Source organism: Monopterus albus, unplaced genomic scaffold (genome assembly GCF_001952655.1).
Source record: "Monopterus albus unplaced genomic scaffold, M_albus_1.0 scaffold99.1, whole genome shotgun sequence".
Classification (NCBI taxonomy): domain Eukaryota; kingdom Metazoa; phylum Chordata; class Actinopteri; order Synbranchiformes; family Synbranchidae; genus Monopterus; species Monopterus albus.
In genome coordinates, this window is record NW_018127979.1 from 3,399,222 (window position 1) to 3,416,684 (window position 17,463).

Consider the following 17,463-nt stretch of genomic DNA (forward strand, 5'->3'; position numbering starts at 1 on the left):
CATGTTATATAATAATAATAATAATAATAATAATAATAATAATAATAATGCGGTGAGGTCAATACAAAAATAATTTAAATAAAACAAAAATAAATTGGAATAAAGTAGTCAACGGTGTATAAGATAAGAACAAGAAGAATGATAAAATGTCAGGAAAATAAAAGTGTGCTATCATTCATAAAGAGCTCTTTTTTTTTTTTAAATAAAGGTGTTTAACCTCTCCAGCTGAAAACAATTTGCTCATGAGATGTTTTGTTAAATATTTAAAGAATTGGTGGTGCTCCCTTGAAAATGTGACACTTTGTTAATCCTTGAAATTGTTGTTTATCTTTACAACAATTCGCATTAAGTTGTCCTCTGTATGTAATGTCCACTAAGACATTGAATCTGTAGAGAATGATTCCTAACTGTTTTTCATTCACTTGAAGTCGATACTTTGTTTTTGCTAAGATTAAAAAAAGGTAAATATTAATAAAAGTATATAATTAACTTGCCAACGTACCTTTGATCTAAGCTAACAGTTTTGCAAAGCCTTCCCAGTTCTACATTCAGGAGGACAACTTAATGTAAAGGTTGATAAACTGTTTTTAGCCCACTAGGCCATATTGCATGATCTTTGTTAAATCTAGAGTGTGGTTTTCTTTGTTGACATTTTTGTTTAGTGTCTTACATACCCAGCTTTACTGGATGACAAAATGCACATTGCCTCTTTATCTGAAGTTCATTTTACCCCCAGAAGGAAAAGATCATATTTCTGTTGCATAGAATGAAACTGCATTAAACCAATGATTATACAGCCTGGTTGCATATGTTGACATTTTTAGGAGATGACACAAGAGGTGTAAGAGCAGATTTCCTAGTTTTCAAGAGACTGTTTTTTTTTTTTTTAATTTTTATTATTGATCCTTTTAAAGAAAGGTGAAATTTGACCTATGCAATGCAATAATTGGGGTAAAAATAAATATTAATGTTATGTTATGAATTTAGGGAGTGGATAAATAGGATAAGGATAATAATAGTCTACCTCATTTGTAATGTTCAGCCACACCTTTTCAGTTGGCAGCTGCTTTTGTGCTTTAGTACGATTATGTCTTGTTACTGTTGGCACAACTGAGACATAAACAAAGGCATAAGACATACAACCCATCTGTCCTGTTTCCTAAATTTAGATCATGCAGAGAGGTGAAACAATTACATATTTACCCTGCATGCATAATAGATAGTTATTGTTTCCCAAAGGTCACATGAGCCAGTCAGTTCAATGAAATAGGCACTAAATGTACCTGCAGCCAACAAGTAAATTAAACTTTAGTTGTTGTGCTGCTTCTTACTTGTTTGCGGTCATAGTTAAATGAATCATTGCGCGATTGGTTTAGACAGTAACAGGTGTGTAGGCCTTTAAGCAGGTGTTTAAATACAGAAACACTGATGCATTAATAATAGATTTGCCAGCTTTATTTTGCAAGTTAGATTGAGCAAATGGTTCTTCTCAGCTAAAATATTAAGGTTTTTTGCAGTTTCATTTCTTTGCAATAAGCTTTATGCTTTCTGATACAATAAAAGTATAAAACCCCAAAGCAGCCAGCAGGTTTCCAGTTGGGCAGTTTATTGTGTTTTTATGTTGTCATCAGAGACTTTGGTCTGTTAAATTTGAGCTCGCTAAAGGCTGTCACAGGAAAAAATTCATCAGAATTACCATAGTGAAATAATGGCTGTGAGATCTAGATGTTAGTTACATGTTAGAATGGGGGGGGATTGTGTGTGCTGCATTTGACACTATTAAACAAAATCTGACACTAGTACTGTTGGCTTTGGGCCTTTGGTTTCAATAAAGAATGTAAAGGCTACTAATGCACATTTTTTAAATGTTGTTGAAACACGAATGTAAAATCTCTTCTTCCTGGTTCCATTGACTGCATACCCCCAGACGGGAAAAAGACACTAGCTAAGAATGAAGGAAATGTAAAAAAATGTGGCTGACAGCTGTGACATACTGATTTTTACAAATCAGCGAGCCCAGCCTGATTTATTTTTTTTCCTCTTAGTTGAACCATAGTTTTGATACGCATGTGAAACCCCTGGTTGCTTTGGCTGTTTAAGCAAAATAGAACCAACACTTTTAATAAATGCTTAATTTCTTGTTGATATCATGAAATGTGCATTTGGTTATCAGTTGATGTGTAATATTTATGATGAAAATATGTGATTTTTTTTCCTCTGCAGATTACAGATATTATCTAGTTTAGTTTATCAAGTTATTTATTTATTTTTTACTGTGGCACAACTGGGAGGGAAACCAAGGCACACAGGTGGGAATGAGGCTCATGACAAAATAACAAGGTTTCTGTCAAATAGCTGCAACTAACAACTTTTTTCTAAACTTATGTAGCCTTTTTAATAAAATGCAGTAAATAAAGGATTTAGATAAAATGATTCCTTCAAGCTTAAAAACCCTGAAAGCCAAGTAATCCCAGTTCTATTGCATCTCAACTTAAAATGAAAGAAGTCTACAAATGTACACATTCAACACCAAATTGAACAGAAAAAAATATTGTACTGAATTAATATGTTAAAGAAAATACCCACTCTATCATTTTATTTGGAGCATTAATACTTTATTGCCACGACCTACAAGATGTGGCTCCTTAGGCTTTGAAGCATCAAATAAATAGCAAGGAATAGAATTGTATTAAATTTCTGTGGATTATTTTGCATCCATGTTTTTGTACCAACAAAGAACATGTAATAACGTTTACCAAATTGCTGTATTTACATAGCTAATCATAGTTTCAGATATAATTTTGTTTTAACTTTAGCCATTTCAATCCTATTTTAAATTGCCTAAAATCCTGACAAATCAACTCTATACATAATAAATCATTTGACTGTGTTTCACATTTTGGGCATATTATCCATCTTTCACATTTATAGTCTTTCATATTACAAAATCTCACGAAAAGGTTATGTCGTGCTTTAAAGAAAAAAAATCCAGTTTAGTTACATGAAAGTTGCACATTTGTATTATTTTTCTTACTTCGTCGTCCCGGGATGTGTTTTTCCTTGGTTTGAGGTTTAAACAGGGATCAAGCTTTGAGTTTTCTCTTTCAAGGTACCTTGAACATTCAACTGGATAGCCACTTGCTTTCAGTCTGTCCCTCAAGATCTTACATTTGACTGCCTGTCCGTGTGTTTGTTTCTTTCTCTTTATCTTAGCCGCATTTCTTAAGCTCCTGTCAACAGTGAAAGTCACCTCACTGAAAAAACTATATCATTTGTTTTTTATTCAAACTTGCCCCAAATATTAAATAAGTACCAAACCTCCAACCATTAACAGTGGCGTTGCTGTAATTATTGCTTCATACAAAGAGGATTCCCCGCATCACATTAATGATACGGATGTTAAACTTTGTGTCAGTATTATTTGAATCCTCGCCATTATTTTTTTTGCGGATTCCTCTTTGGCCACCTCTGACTTGTTGGCTTTTTTTTGCGAGCCTTCTTGGGGAAAGGGCCCTTTCTGATCTACAATTTGCATCATCCCACATCTTTTGTTGCTCTTAAACACATCTCAAGTGGGAAGTAAAAAATGCATAGTCACAGGCGGCATTTACAGTATAAATGGTCTCACTGTATGCTTGAAATATATTTCAGATCACTTTGCAGCTGGGACTTTTTCTGCTTTTCTTTGCACTGGCATTGTTAGCCTTGTGCTTATGGGAGAAGAAAACAGAAGAGGCAGAGTTTACCAGTGAAGAGAAACTGCACTAAATGGATTCATCTCTGATTCATTAGGTTGAACAGCAGTTTCAGAGAACTCTCTCACTATCTGCCTCTGCTGACGATTCAACACACTCAGTTGGCCGAGCAGCAGCTTATAAAGGCCGACTGTGGCTCTGGATACAGCGCAAACCAACAGGTCACAGATGATAAATTGTGGCCCAGCAGCACCTGATGGATGACTGTGGGCTTGCTGAGATCAGGGGCCTAATATTTGGGTTGATTTCATAGTATACAAATATAAAAATCTTCCATCCCCAGTGGCTTATAGGTGTTTTCATGAATGTTGCCTTTGCACAATTGTATGAGGTCAACTGGAACTTGGTGTTTTCTTAATGTACCAGTGGATGGTTGGCAATCAGTCATGCATTGCATTTCCCTGTTTCCTTTGTTCCAACCATCTACAGTCACGTACACAATTTCTTTCTTGTAAACGGAGAGCCATGGTTCTGGACAAAGGGGTAAATGTGGTTGAATGACGGAAGGAGGAGACATCATCCTCATGTGATTCATATCTTTATCCCATTAGCAAGTGAACACAGCTTTCCACTGTGATGGCAGCATCACATCTGAATTGTTTTAAGGCTGGAACAGTCTTGTGCTATTATCCATCTTTAATGAAAAACATGTCTTATTTGCCTATGTCTTGTCATCTCTCTATATAATGAGATCCAATTCTCACATTAAAATTGTTGTGGCTCTTGTGCCTAAATTAAACTTAGGGCGTTTTCACATTGGGCACGATTGTTTGGTACTGTGCCCAAGCACGATTCCTCCCCTCTCCCCCCATTGTTCCATGCTCCAGCACACTTGCATATTGACAGTCAGGCACAGTAGGTGGCAGTGTGCATCCTTTGTTTCTGTTCCACGCACATGTAAATACTGACAAATACTTCCATAAATCTCAGTGTTTATGTGTAGTATCCAGTTGTCCTGTATTTTTACGTCAAGCGTACCGGACTCAGGCTTGTGTTCACACTGATCTAAATGAACCAGACTTTGGGTCAAGTGTACTCGGTTCCAGGCCTAGGTCCCTAATGTGAAACCACCCCAAATCTGTTATAACCTGAAAGGATATTTTTTCTACGCAAAACATAAAAACACCACATCCATGGTGGATGCAAGATTCTTATTTGCCATTAATGCATAAACAGACGGTCTAGGCATATAGGATTTCTTGTGCAGGGCTCTCCTGGAGTCAAGTAAAAAGTTTAAAGTATTTAAACAAACTTGGATATTAAACATTTAAGCTATTACCAAAAAAAACAAAAAACAAAAAAAGAATAAGTAATATCATTTAAAACAAGATTTGTTATTAAAAAGCTTTTTCTTCTATTTGTCATGAGCCTCAGTGTTCAGTAGCAAGCTAGCAGCAGGTAGGACAGTGTTTAGAGGCTGCCAGTGATGAAAGCAGTGCAGAGGCTTAGAGCATCTGAGGGAGATGTTAGGTTTACCTAGAAACATGTGCTGAACTATTCACTGTTTAATGCTAACACTCATCCTGTTGCAATGATTATTCACTGTCATTTCACTGTACTAAATATTTTACTTTATACACAGAAATGTTTTATTTTGTATGTCACAGTATTAACACTATACAGTATCATAGTCTGTTTTGACATCTAATTTTTGTCACCTTTTCCTTTATGAAAGTGGCAATAAGTTACAAAAAAAAGTTTTCTATACTGTTAACAGAAACAGAACCGTACGTCTTAATGTTTTGCAGCCATTGAATTGGAAATGACTTGGTTTTTTCAAGTAATCCTAGAAAGGGGGAGAATAGACACTGCTGAGTCTGCCCCGTTCCCTGGGATAGCCGCACTGTTGTGGCATTGAGTGTTCTCACTATCGCTTCCTATCTACACACTGGCAAACTGTTGAGGTATTTCTTGCGGTGATTGGTTTTAATGCTAGGTTTTTATAAATAAAAACTAAAGTTTTAGACCTGCATGCTTTGCTTATTATCCATGATTATTCCTGTATCTAGTCTTTTGTTTTTATTTTATGATTTGTTTTTGTGAACTAACCTTAGGATCCCTTTATATGGACAGGTTTAATCACGTGAGTCCCATGTCAACATTGTAGCATGATAATAGGCTGCCTCTGGAAGGTTAGACAGTAGTTAGAGAAGATACATACATATTGTGTGCTTAGGACGGAAAAGCAAAGCATACCAGGCATTTACAAAGAATTAACGCTTCCTTTTTACATTTTGATATTGAACCTGGGTTAATTAGTGTACATAATTATCCATTTACTGGGATCAGTGCATACTGTGGATGTCAGGTCTCACTAAAGGAATAACAGAGATTTAGTTACTATATTAGCCTGTCAGTTATATAGGAGTTGCCTACTGATCAAGTTAAAAGGAGGTCAAAGAACAAATTAATTGTGGAAGGAGGAAAAGTAACTAAAATTGGATGTTAAACTACAGAATGAAATAGATAATGGAGAGACGGGAGATTTACTAAAGAAATGAGGAAAAATATGCAACTGCAAGATTATCTAAAACTTTGTTTTTCACAATTTTTTTTACTTCAGATTCATGCAAGATAATTGAAATTCCATTAAGTGGTTCAGACTCTTGTGGACACTTGTGGCCTTACCTTCTGTGTATCCAAACCACAAAAATACTCTGTAGCATCTGCTGTTGTTAATGCACTTTAAAACCAACACGAGTTGAGTAATAATCTTTGAGTTTCTCCGGCTGCAGACTTGTCAATAAACAGAAGATCTTTTGCTTCCAAAAATGAAGGGTGGACTTTATAGTCACCTTTAGTATCAAATTTATTTAAAAATCCCAGATTAAACACAAACTGGGGAGGCGGAAAGGCTGTGGCGGGATTTGATCTGAGGTTGTTATACACATGACTCCAGAGGCTACACGATTAACCACTGGACTTCCTCTGGATAGCAGATCCTTTGTGCGGCATTTAAATTGAAGCAAAATGACAACAAATGTAGCTGACAGTATCTGATTATTGCTTAAAAGGATTAAACTAAACTCTGTAAGAATTGTTTCATGTACTGTATTGTTTTCATTTGTTGTTCTCTGGTCCATATTGCTTTGCTCAGGGAGCTATTTCTTTTCAAAGGGATTGAAAATTTTCATTTTAAATTCTAAATTAAACAGCATGGCATTTAAATAGTAGGATTTCTATTCCTTAGAGTGAGACCAGTCCATCTACCTGATCACAAAATGGTTTTCAATATTAAAGTTGTCTCTTGAAATAATCTTTTGGAAGCGTTAATTTTCAAGGGGACGGGATGTGCAACAAGTTATTGTGTGATATTTGTTTTTTAAATCTTCAATTTTTTTATAAAGTGTTCATGTTTCATGTGCAGTAGTTCTTGAAATGTCTTTTTTCACAACTGTTTAGATGAAAATGCAGAGCAAGAACCGTTTCCTAACAGAATGAATGACCAAACAGTAAATGTGTTCCTAAAATGTTGTCTCATTGCGTGGAAGTCAATGTCACTTAGTTTTAACTTTAACAGTAAATAGTTAAATACAGTAAAATATAATGAGCATTATAGAATTCAGTGGGTAGTGTTATTTTATTCATGGGCATAACTTATTCTCTTGTGGGTTTTTATGTTTATAGCCTACTGAGAGAGGGGTTTTCTTTTTTTTTTCTTTATGTTGTAATGGTAATTACAAGCTTGTATTGGGACCAGGAATCCCAGTTCGTGACAAAGACATTGCTGTTTGCTGACAACCCATTTTGCAGTAGTACATTTAGACAAAGAACAAGTGTAGTATTGTTTAGCAGCTGGCCAATGGAGGGAACATCCCATTATCAAGTTAACGGGCATCTGTTTGCCTCTGACATATGTTCCTACACTTACATTTCACAGCAGCAGGAGAAAATTGATGGTTTTGTATCTGGCATTTTGTTTTCCAAGCAACCGCAGCAACAGCATTGAGATGAAATAGATTACCCTTATATAGTATTATTTAGTTGCACTGGTAAGATGGGTCTTTGCTGTGTTTTATTGTCCAGTGAAATTGCTTCCTTGCAATATAGTACAAGTCTGAAAATTGAAAAGCTGTAACACTCCACTGTTTGCTCATTCATTATTGCACTCAAAATAGCCTCGTTCCTGCTGCAACTGGATATGATTAACACAAATGTACACATTGAAGAAACTCTGGTTTGAGTTTTGAATAGTTGCACAAGCTCCACTTCCTATAGGTGTTTCTCTTATTTTTCATTTCTTGTTGATCTTTCTTGAAACAAAAAGAAGACATGGTTCGGTAGCTTCACCTTCCCAAGAGAAGACATCTGGATTTCTGATGCTTGAAGGTTTCAGCGTGTTCTCATCACGTTCTCCATACTAACCACCGAATCTGTGATGTTTCCTCTGAGGATACAACACCTTGCATCCTGCCGTCCTTTGGATCAAGAACTACTTAATCTTGTCCTAATTTGGGAAGAGTTTCACATTTTTTCCTCGCCAGGCTCTGTTTCATCACATTTTTCAGAAATTATAAATTCTTTTCCATTATAGCCCTTCCACCTTACATGCAACTAACACATTTATATACACCATACATCAATACGCACAGGTAAACTTCAGGCTTTCTTATGCAATAGAGATTTGGCCTCCTTGATGTTTGTCCAGCTCTTTACATCACCTACAGAAATGTTCTCCTTTGGATTCATCGTTTGATACAAACATCATCCTCTCCAGTTTGTCAGATTGTCTTGGGTACTCATTAAAATAAAATAAACAGGTGTCTTAATCATGTCCTTTTGCAGCAGACATTTTTCCTTAATGATTTGGAAACTCTTTCAAGATAAGAGTTCTATGGAAGATGCAAATGATCCAAAAGGGATCAGTAGTCATCTCATGAAGATGATGAAGAGGGCCTGAGAGGGTAGAGCAGCACAGGCTATTTCTGTACCTCTGTGTGTCTGTCTGTCTGTCTGTGTGTGTGTGTGTGTGTGTGTGTGTGTGTGTGTGTGTGTGTGTATGAATATTTGCTTATTAAGTGTGTATGTGTGTGCCTGTGTATGTGAGCCTGGGCGTGTTTTGTTAGTTTTTATTTGTGTACATCAAACACACAGTGAGCGTTTCTAACACTCTCTCTTCCTCGTTGTGTAGCATGAGGAATGCCAGTGGGCTGACTGCTGCTGACCTGGCCCATGCCCAGGGATTCCAGGAGTGCGCTGAGATTCTGTCCAATGCCCAGAACTTCCAACAAAACATGGCTCTGTCTCATAATGGGGCTTTTATGAATGGCTTGAGCCAGAACGGGGGCCACCCCATCATCCAGGGACGCAGCTTCTTGAATGGCATGCCCAGCAGAAAGAGGTCATTCGAGGGCATGGAAGCAAACCCAGTAAAGAAGGCCAGATCTTTTGGTAGGTCACTAAGCTAATGAAATCTGTTTAGTTACTTTTGGGTTTTGTCTTTGTAGCCCAGCTCCTCCTTCACCACAACGGTCTGCAGATTTCTTGATGACCTCATCATCAGAATTACTGAACATAAATTCTAAGTTGTATTTTATTTTAAGAATATTGACCCTTTAGTTTACATTCACAGCTGAAAGCCACTGTAGTGCTTACCACTGTCATGAATACCATCATTACCCAAAATAAATGAAGAGGGAAAAAAGTTTTGGATTGAAAAGACTTTTATTTGCGTATATAGAAACAAGTGTAAACATTTATTTTAAATTTCATTCATAGCCTTATTTTTGTATGCACCTTCTTCCCAGGCCTGGGCATGCCACCAGAATTGCTGAATAGGAATGGGCCACTGGGTGGTGCTGGAGAGGCCCAGATGGAGAGCATAAATATGGAGTTAGCAGCTACTGTAACCTCAGGTGGGCCAGGACCCTTTACATTTGGGCTGAATGGGTTTGCACCACCTCAAGGGCCAGGGCCTATGGATCAGTGTGAGAACCAGGGGGGACAGGAAAGGTCAGACCCTGCAACTAAAGAGATGGAGGTCATCACTGTGGCATCAATGCAGACTCCTTGTCGCTGCACCAACTCTTATGCCTATCTGTAGAGGGCCTGTGTGTGTATGTGTGTAAAGACACACTCTAATATTCCTGTTAGTGCAGTGTATCCTTTTGGTATTGCTTGGCAATGTGTTTTTTTTTGGGGGGGGGGGCATATTCCATTATGAAATACACTTTTTAAAGATTTGGTTGTAAGCTACATTTGAAAGGTGTATAGGAGCGTGTGTGGTGTCTTTTCTATGTTTCCATGTACATAATTATATTTGGATGGCAAACGTATTAAGGTTTCTTTTGATATAATTTATATTTATATCCGTCCAGTTAAACCAATAATTGTGTAATCTTTATTTTTTAGGTTAACGTTTTGTAACATTTCAGTTAGTACTATATTAAGATTGTTTGCATTCCCACAATACGGTCGTGTCACCAGAACAAATGGTGACAAATAGATTTTACTGAGAAAAAAAGATTATTGGCAAAACCTTTTAAAACATAAAGTCAGTGAAATGATGCAGTCTTTATTGTTGCTTCTCATATTATGCATTGTTGCATATTACTATAGGAAAAAGGATAGCATTATTATAGTCGCTGACCTTGTGCTGGAACCATTTCAGCAGCATTTCTTAACAGATTTGGCACATTTACTTTATGTTGAAATGGCTAAAGTTGTTATATTCCCATAGAACAGATTAGAAAAAGTTTCACTTTACAGTTCTATTAAGAGAAATGACTGTTGGTATACATGTCAAATATAATATTTGTCTTTTTTGAGGAATACATTTCCCCCAGTTGAGTTTAATAAATTAAATCGTGTTCCTGAATTTAAATAAAGTTTGATTAATACTTTCATGTAAATGTTGATGTGTCTAAGCACTCTTTAATATACACTGAGGAAATGTCTCTTAATATTAACTCCTGCCATACATTTGCATTTTTATATTCAAGAATTACCTTAGGCCAAAGCATATCCCAACATGAATGTAGCTTAAAAAGTATAAACTATTTCACTGTGCAGCCTTTTTGCAGTGTGTAGATGTCGTGTACTAAGACAGTAGTAGTCCACGGGCTTGGAATTTGGTTGTGTTCATTTTGGCTGCGTGCTTTGTTGATACCCAAGTATAGTTAAAGTTTATTGTGTGCGTTTTAGCAAAGGTTTTTAAGTAACTAGCAGGGCTTGCACATTTGTATGTTATATAATAATACCATGTCTGATTTTGAAATTGGCCTTTTTCCATTCAGTGGTTAGGAGTAACTTGTACTGCTCAAGAATGTTTGCATGGATTTCTACACTTTGCAAAAAGCCTTATTTCTTGAGCTGTATTGAATAGTTTGAACAGTTAATGTGCATTATTTTTAACTTTTTTAGATACTGGTAAGGGAATATTTCAGTATTTTGTAGTAATGTTTCATGTTAGAGGTGGTGTGTCTTATTTTACATGCTAGAAGGTTTGAGTGTATAGTGATTCAATTCAGAGCATTCAGTACTGAGCAAATTTAGCTCTGTACTTGATTTTGTGAAATCATTAAATGTTGACAAATTTTATAAATGTATTGTGGTTGTCTTTGTTTTCTTGGTGTATTATCATGCATCTCTTAAGTCCTGTTCTTATGGTATTTTTGCTGGCCTGCAAAAATGTGAAAAGTGAAATAGTTTTGACATATTTTAAAGGAATGATTATAAACATGAAAATAATTTCACTTAAGTAGGAAGTAGATACAGCTTATGAGAGGAAGAAACTGAAATACACAGAATTAGCCATGGAGGCAGAGGGGCGTGCCTGAAAAATTTAAAATCTGTCCTGTGGAGGTTGGTTGTAGGGGATTTGTAGCCAAGTTAGCTGTGTCTCTGCTAGGTGAATTGGGTATAAAAGGTTGGAGCCTAAGACAGGTAATTAGAAACATACCTGATAGTGCACTAAGGTCCAGTGAGTGGCTCTGGAGCAGAAGAAAGGGTTTAAAATAGGTAAGTGATTTATAAATGGCAATGTGTGAGGATTATGCCTATTAAGATGAAGTAAACTAGCATAGCAGGCTTAGTAAAAGTGATACAGGCAACGGGCTTGAAGTCAACGTCCTACTGTTAGCATGAGTAAACTAACATGAGGGTATAGTAGTAGTTTGACTGGTTTGTTGGAATTAATACTGTCATGATGGTTTCTGATGTAATACAAAAGGAAGCAGAAGTCTGCCTAGTTATCTGGTGAGCTATCTGAAATGTTTGTTGCCTAGAACAGCGGTTGACATGTTTGCTAGTGACTTGGGTAACAGCCTGAAGAAAGCTTGTCTTGGGTGTGTGGGTGGAGGCAAAGGTTCTGGGACGCTGTATCACACTTTCTCTCAACAAAACACCAGTTAGTGAGAGGGTGCCCACCTGATGACCTTGTAGACTTGCCTTCACTCCTACACCCACACAGTACTTGTGTTGAAGATAATATAGTTATAGATTCATAGGAATTGTTAAGTCTTTTTTGTTAGACAGTCTTGGTAGAACAGTGCTCGTGGCTGATGAGTTGAGTAGAGGTGACTGCCACTACAAGCCAGTTGGGCCAGCCACTGCTTAACCTGAGCAAATACAATGCAGTTGCTGTGTGTCAAGCCACATGTCTGCTCTTTGCTTGGGTGAGGATAGGGTTCAGGGATGCTTTGTGTTAAGGGCAGGTTAGGTCTGGAAAATAGTGTTGCTTATTGTGGTCCTCTGAAGATTTATGAGGGAATGGCCTGACACCCAATAATGTGTAAACATCATTTAACTTGTATACTGAGCTTCCATATGAATGCTTTCCCATTGTTTGGCCCATTTAATTGTGCATTATTGACGGCAAAGTTCAGACACCTCTGCTCATTATGTTAGCATTTGGACTATGGCATGCAAACATGTCTAGAAGACCTAAGTTACTGCACTAAATCAAGAAAATCTTAAGTACCACTGTGGAAACAGAACTAGGTCACTGTGTCTTACAACATAAATGCAGGCCAAAGCAACCGCCAATCAGGATGTGACCTACTTAACACAAGGTCGTTCATTGTTGAGCTGCATAAGACTGGAGCATACTTTGCAACTCACTGATCATTTTTTTTAGTGTGATCCAAAATACAGAACATGCTTTTTGAGTGTGCTGAATTACAGTCACAGAATGACATATGGCTTACAGCTAGCTGCTCATAGCAAGCACCTTTTCAGTAGTTGTGCAAAACAAAATCTTGTCATCTTTTTTTTTTTGCTTATTATATTTGTAACAGAAGAAATATGGTAACAGATATATTTATATGCATTTTGACTACTTGTATCCTTTCCAGTGGCAGGTGAGAGACATGGTGAGGATTTGTCCTCAAGTTGTCACAATCAACCACAACTTCCATTTGTGGGTGAGCCAGCAGCAGACACCTTCTGCAGCCATCACATCTACAGCACTGCAGGCAGCCAGCTGGAGCACCAGAAGTCTGTGGCAGCAGAGCAGTTGTATGATCATGCCCTCTTCAACACCATGCTTCTTTACCATGGATCCTAAAGTACAAACTATCTAGTTGACAGACTGTCCTTTTTGCCTAAATCTCATGTAACAATAAGCAAGCATTAATTTACCTTAAACCCACAGAGTGGTCCTGTTATTCACTGAAATTATTTGTTGTAGAGGGCAGGCCTATTGTGAATGGATCTGAAATTTGTAATGATAAAGCTGACGTAAAAGTGGATTTTTATTTGTTTATTTTGCATATTATTAAATTTTGGTAAGTTGAAAATGGCCTGGTTCTGATATACATTCAAGCAAGCATCTGTACTGAGTCACTACCAACACAAATTTTATATGTCTTTACTAGAAATGGGATGATCCCCCTTTGATGTTAATGAAACCAATGCAAATACAATTCATTTTGCTCAATAAGTAAAACATGTTTTGCACCAGTCAATGTTTGATCATTCATTTTATTTATTAATTCTTTGACTGCTTCACGTGTACAGATAATCTGTGGAATAAATCTGTCCTGCAAGTGATGCTTTGCATGCCACTATTAATTTATCAGTATCGACTTCGTTGGCTGCATAGACAATCGTGGACTTTAAGGTACTCCCAAACATCAAATTTTAAGCTTACTCTGTTTTATTTATTGGGGTCAACTTTTGTAGTCAAGAGCGAAAATTGTTTTATATAGGCTGCGGCTCAGTATGCAAATGCGTTAATCAAAGTGTGCGCTAGTCCGTTTTATGCAGAATACATTTGTAGGAACACCTGTAGCTACCCTATTACAGCTTCACCTGTAGTGACACAGCACTGTACTCTGATAGCAGCCATCTCATTGCAGCGCTGCATAAGCATGACGTCACTGGGAACACGCCTCGTGACAGACAACGACATCAACTTGCATGGGTGAGATAATACAAATACTGTTAAATAAAACAACGTAGATGCATGTATCTTGACGGCGTATAACAAAGTCTACTTCATAAAATATGTTGTAATAGCTGAGCTGTACATTTGGAGTGATACTATCATACCTGAAATTTTTGTATAGCTTGGCATTCGCAGTTGTCTTCCCCTCTCTTCATGGTATGGTCCAAAAAAAAAAAAAAGATGGGTTAATCAAAGATTAAGGATTATCGAGAGAACCACGGAAATAGTCGAATTGTTGTGAACGGGTTCACTTTGTTACGGTGTCAAAAAGCTATTAAATAATATTACACCCTGACATTTTGATAAAATACGCGATTTCTAACAAACCTGTGTTGTTAGTACGTGTTTCATAAGTTACACCATGTCAACCCCAGCCAGAAGGAGACTTATGAGAGATTTTAAACGGTGAGTTAATGATAAATTATGCCGATGCCGACAACGTAAATTAGCTATGATTTGTCAAAAACAGCTATCATTAGCCTAGCGTTAGCTTGGCACAGATAAACCGCATGTCATAAACATTAATTCGTCAATTCCCACAGGAAACTAGGGTCTTACCGTAAACCCCAGTTCGCGTTTTACGAGGCTGAAAACATTTGGTGATATAATGTTAAATAACGCTGCCGTTAATCAGTTGATGTGCTTCGCCCGTAATTAGCTAAAAGCTAATGGTGCTTGCTAATACATGTTAGCAATTTGTCGACGAGTTAGCTTACGGATGCTAGCACACTTCAGAATAGTTAACGTTAGCGTGTAAGTGTCCGTGACTTGCCACCGTTTGGATATATTGCCGTTAGTCAAAACACATCCAGTGAAGTGTATCTAGCATTAATGCGTGAATTTATTTAAACCTGCTGTTTCTTTATCATTATCGTTAACGCTAGTGTACGTCGCTAACTAGCATTACTTCTGTAAAATCCCTACACCCCTTCCATAAGTTAATCAGTCAGTTTACCAGGTGTAAGGTGAGTAGTTAAGAGCAGATTTACTCTGAAATAAGATTTAATATGACAAAATGTTAGCCTCAAATCTCAGACGTGGGTGAAGGTAGAACATCATAGTCATAGCGGAAGCCACGACTTATGTTCTGGAGCTGGCCACCAACTTTTGTTCTAGTAAACGAACACAGTGTCCGTGGACAACATCTCCTTATGGGCTCGTAGTGCAGCTTAATTTTATGAGCAAATACATTTCTCCATACTTTAATTCGAACGAGCCTGGTTATTTAATGGTCGCTAGACCATGTTTTCGTGTTACAAATGGAAGAGGTTTCAAGTTCCTTGTTTGCACAGAGTGTTAACTCTTTGTCTCTTAGGTTATGACAAGACTGACCTGCAGGAATTTGTACAGGGCTTTCCAAGTATTGGGAGTGGAACTTGTATGAAACCTATGGTTTACACCATTATAGGGTTGGGAAATGAATTCACGTGCTTCTCAGTAAGATATTCGCAGTATGTTTTTAAAAACATTTAATCTATAATTATTTTGTGCAACACGGGTTTGGGCAATGGCTGTGCAAGCTGACAGTATCCGAATTAAATGTCATAAGCCATTGTTGGAAAGGGCGTAAGATATTGGCATTTAAGGGTTGAGCTTTAACAATAGTGATCTTACTGTAATGAGAAGTGTGGTACAACAAACTGTGTAATGCTTTGAAGCTAAATTTCTCATTAATACTAGTGAGATGTTGATTGTTTGGGTATGTTAATCATAAAAACAAGACCGTTAAACTTTGGAACTTGTATTTTATGTTTTTTAATTACTTGATTGTCAGCCTTGTGATAGGCTGGTGACCTGTCCAGGGTGTACCCCGCCTCTCGCCCAATGTCAGCTGGGTTTGGTAATGATCCATGAATGGATCATTACTTTACTACCAAGTGTTCTCCCTTAATTTAAAGTCAGCCAGAAGTTTAGGCTGGCACAATGTCATGTTTTCTATAGCAAACTTTGGTTGCTAACTCATAACAAAAATATACTGTATATCTTAAATGATAAAACGTTACATGTATTACATTACAGATAATTGTAAGCTATGGTACCGAATATTAACAGAGACAGTGGCTGAGTTTCTTTTGTTCTGTATATATTTGTTCAGTGCAGAAGGCATACTGATTTGCATTTAGATGGGAATTGTACCTTTGAAAAATTTTAAACAGGTTTTAGGTTTTATAATAGTACAAAGTTGGCATGGTTGAGAGTCTCCAATGATATCTTGCTAACAGTGAGTGAGGGAGATGATGTGATCTTGGTCCTCTTAGATCTTTCAGCCTCCTTTGATACTACAAATCATGATATTCTGTAGGGGTGCTCCGATCAGGATTTTTGGGGCCGATCACCGATCACTAGAAGCTGTATTGTCCGATACCGATCACCGATTACAGGGTCTACTTGGAGCCTTATCATGTATCATTATTTATTAAACTATATTTAACAACAATGTAAATTAAATATTGAAATTACAAGAAGAGGAATAATATCATGAATTGACAACTGAATTTATTGGCGAGAAACATGTGCAACACTTCAACTTAAAACATAGCAGCCTGTGCTTGCCTTGGTTAGCAACTGGGGACAGCTTGGAGCTTGACAAATACAACTTTCCTGTTGATTATATAAAAATAAATAAAATAACAGAACAAAGAGTCTTTGATTTTAGCTTTAGAGTACTTTAACTTTAGACTAAAAACTGCAACAAAAAAGGCTATAGTCAGAATTGTTAAAAAAATGCAAACAACAAAAAACTTGCATCTCCATATATGTATCTGTTTTTATCAACTACAACTTTAACTCAATTCTCAGGGCAGGACTAACAAGCCATTGCAAGTTCACATCTCTTGGGATGTCAAGAAGAAAGGCAGTTAACTAACAGAACCACAGCTGCACTATCATGATGGCTTCTGCCTCATGAATCAATAATAAATTCTGAAGTAGTTAGTTTTTTCTCAGAAGCTCAGTCAGATTTTGTGGGCATGTAGAGAGGTAGAGAGAGCAACAGTGATGTAGAGAATGTAGATTAGTAGCTGGCTTCTTGCATCAAGGGCAGATTTTTCTTTATAAATATAAGCATCTCCGCATTTTTGGCTGACAGCTTGTTGCGCTTCTCATCCACGATATTTCCTGCTGTTCTAAAAAGTCGCTCACTATCAACACTTGTGCATGGGGCAGAGAGGTAGGTTTGTGCTGCTTGTGCGAGAGCAGGAAAGCGGCTTTTTTTGTTCTGCCAAAAAACCCTAACTGGCTGATGACCTAGGCATATGAATTCCATTATTTTGTTTGATATTTCTTTATGCTTCTTACTGTCCTTGCAGTAGGGTTGCTGTC

The 17,463-nt window shown here is 37.1% G+C and overlaps 2 protein-coding genes across 5 annotated transcripts in view; both read left to right on the forward strand.

The window, feature by feature from the left end:
- The window catches only part of ankrd10b (ankyrin repeat domain 10b), a 16,882-nt gene extending 3,164 nt beyond the window's left edge, over window positions 1-13,718 (forward strand). The window contains exons 4-6 of one of the 2 annotated variants that reach the window (XM_020609543.1): window positions 8,887-9,146; window positions 9,503-9,610; window positions 13,049-13,715. In XM_020609543.1, the coding sequence (XP_020465199.1) occupies window positions 8,887-9,146; window positions 9,503-9,610; window positions 13,049-13,260 (580 nt within the window). In that variant the 3' untranslated portion in view covers window positions 13,261-13,715. Of the gene's footprint in view, window positions 1-8,886; window positions 9,147-9,502; window positions 9,611-13,048 lie in introns of both variants that reach the window. The other variant, XM_020609544.1, reaches the window with a different exon arrangement.
- A 315-nt stretch (window positions 13,719-14,033) lies between these two features.
- ube2al (ubiquitin conjugating enzyme E2 A, like) overlaps window positions 14,034-17,463 on the forward strand; it is a 10,299-nt gene continuing 6,869 nt past the window's right edge. Inside the window, exon 1 of one of the 3 annotated variants that reach the window (XM_020609545.1) lies at window positions 14,034-14,118. In XM_020609545.1, coding sequence (XP_020465201.1) covers window positions 14,066-14,118 — 53 coding nt within the window. In that variant the 5' untranslated portion in view covers window positions 14,034-14,065. Of the gene's footprint in view, window positions 14,119-14,323; window positions 14,548-14,867; window positions 15,108-17,463 lie in introns of those variants that run through there. The other 2 variants (XM_020609546.1, XM_020609547.1) reach the window with 2 other exon arrangements.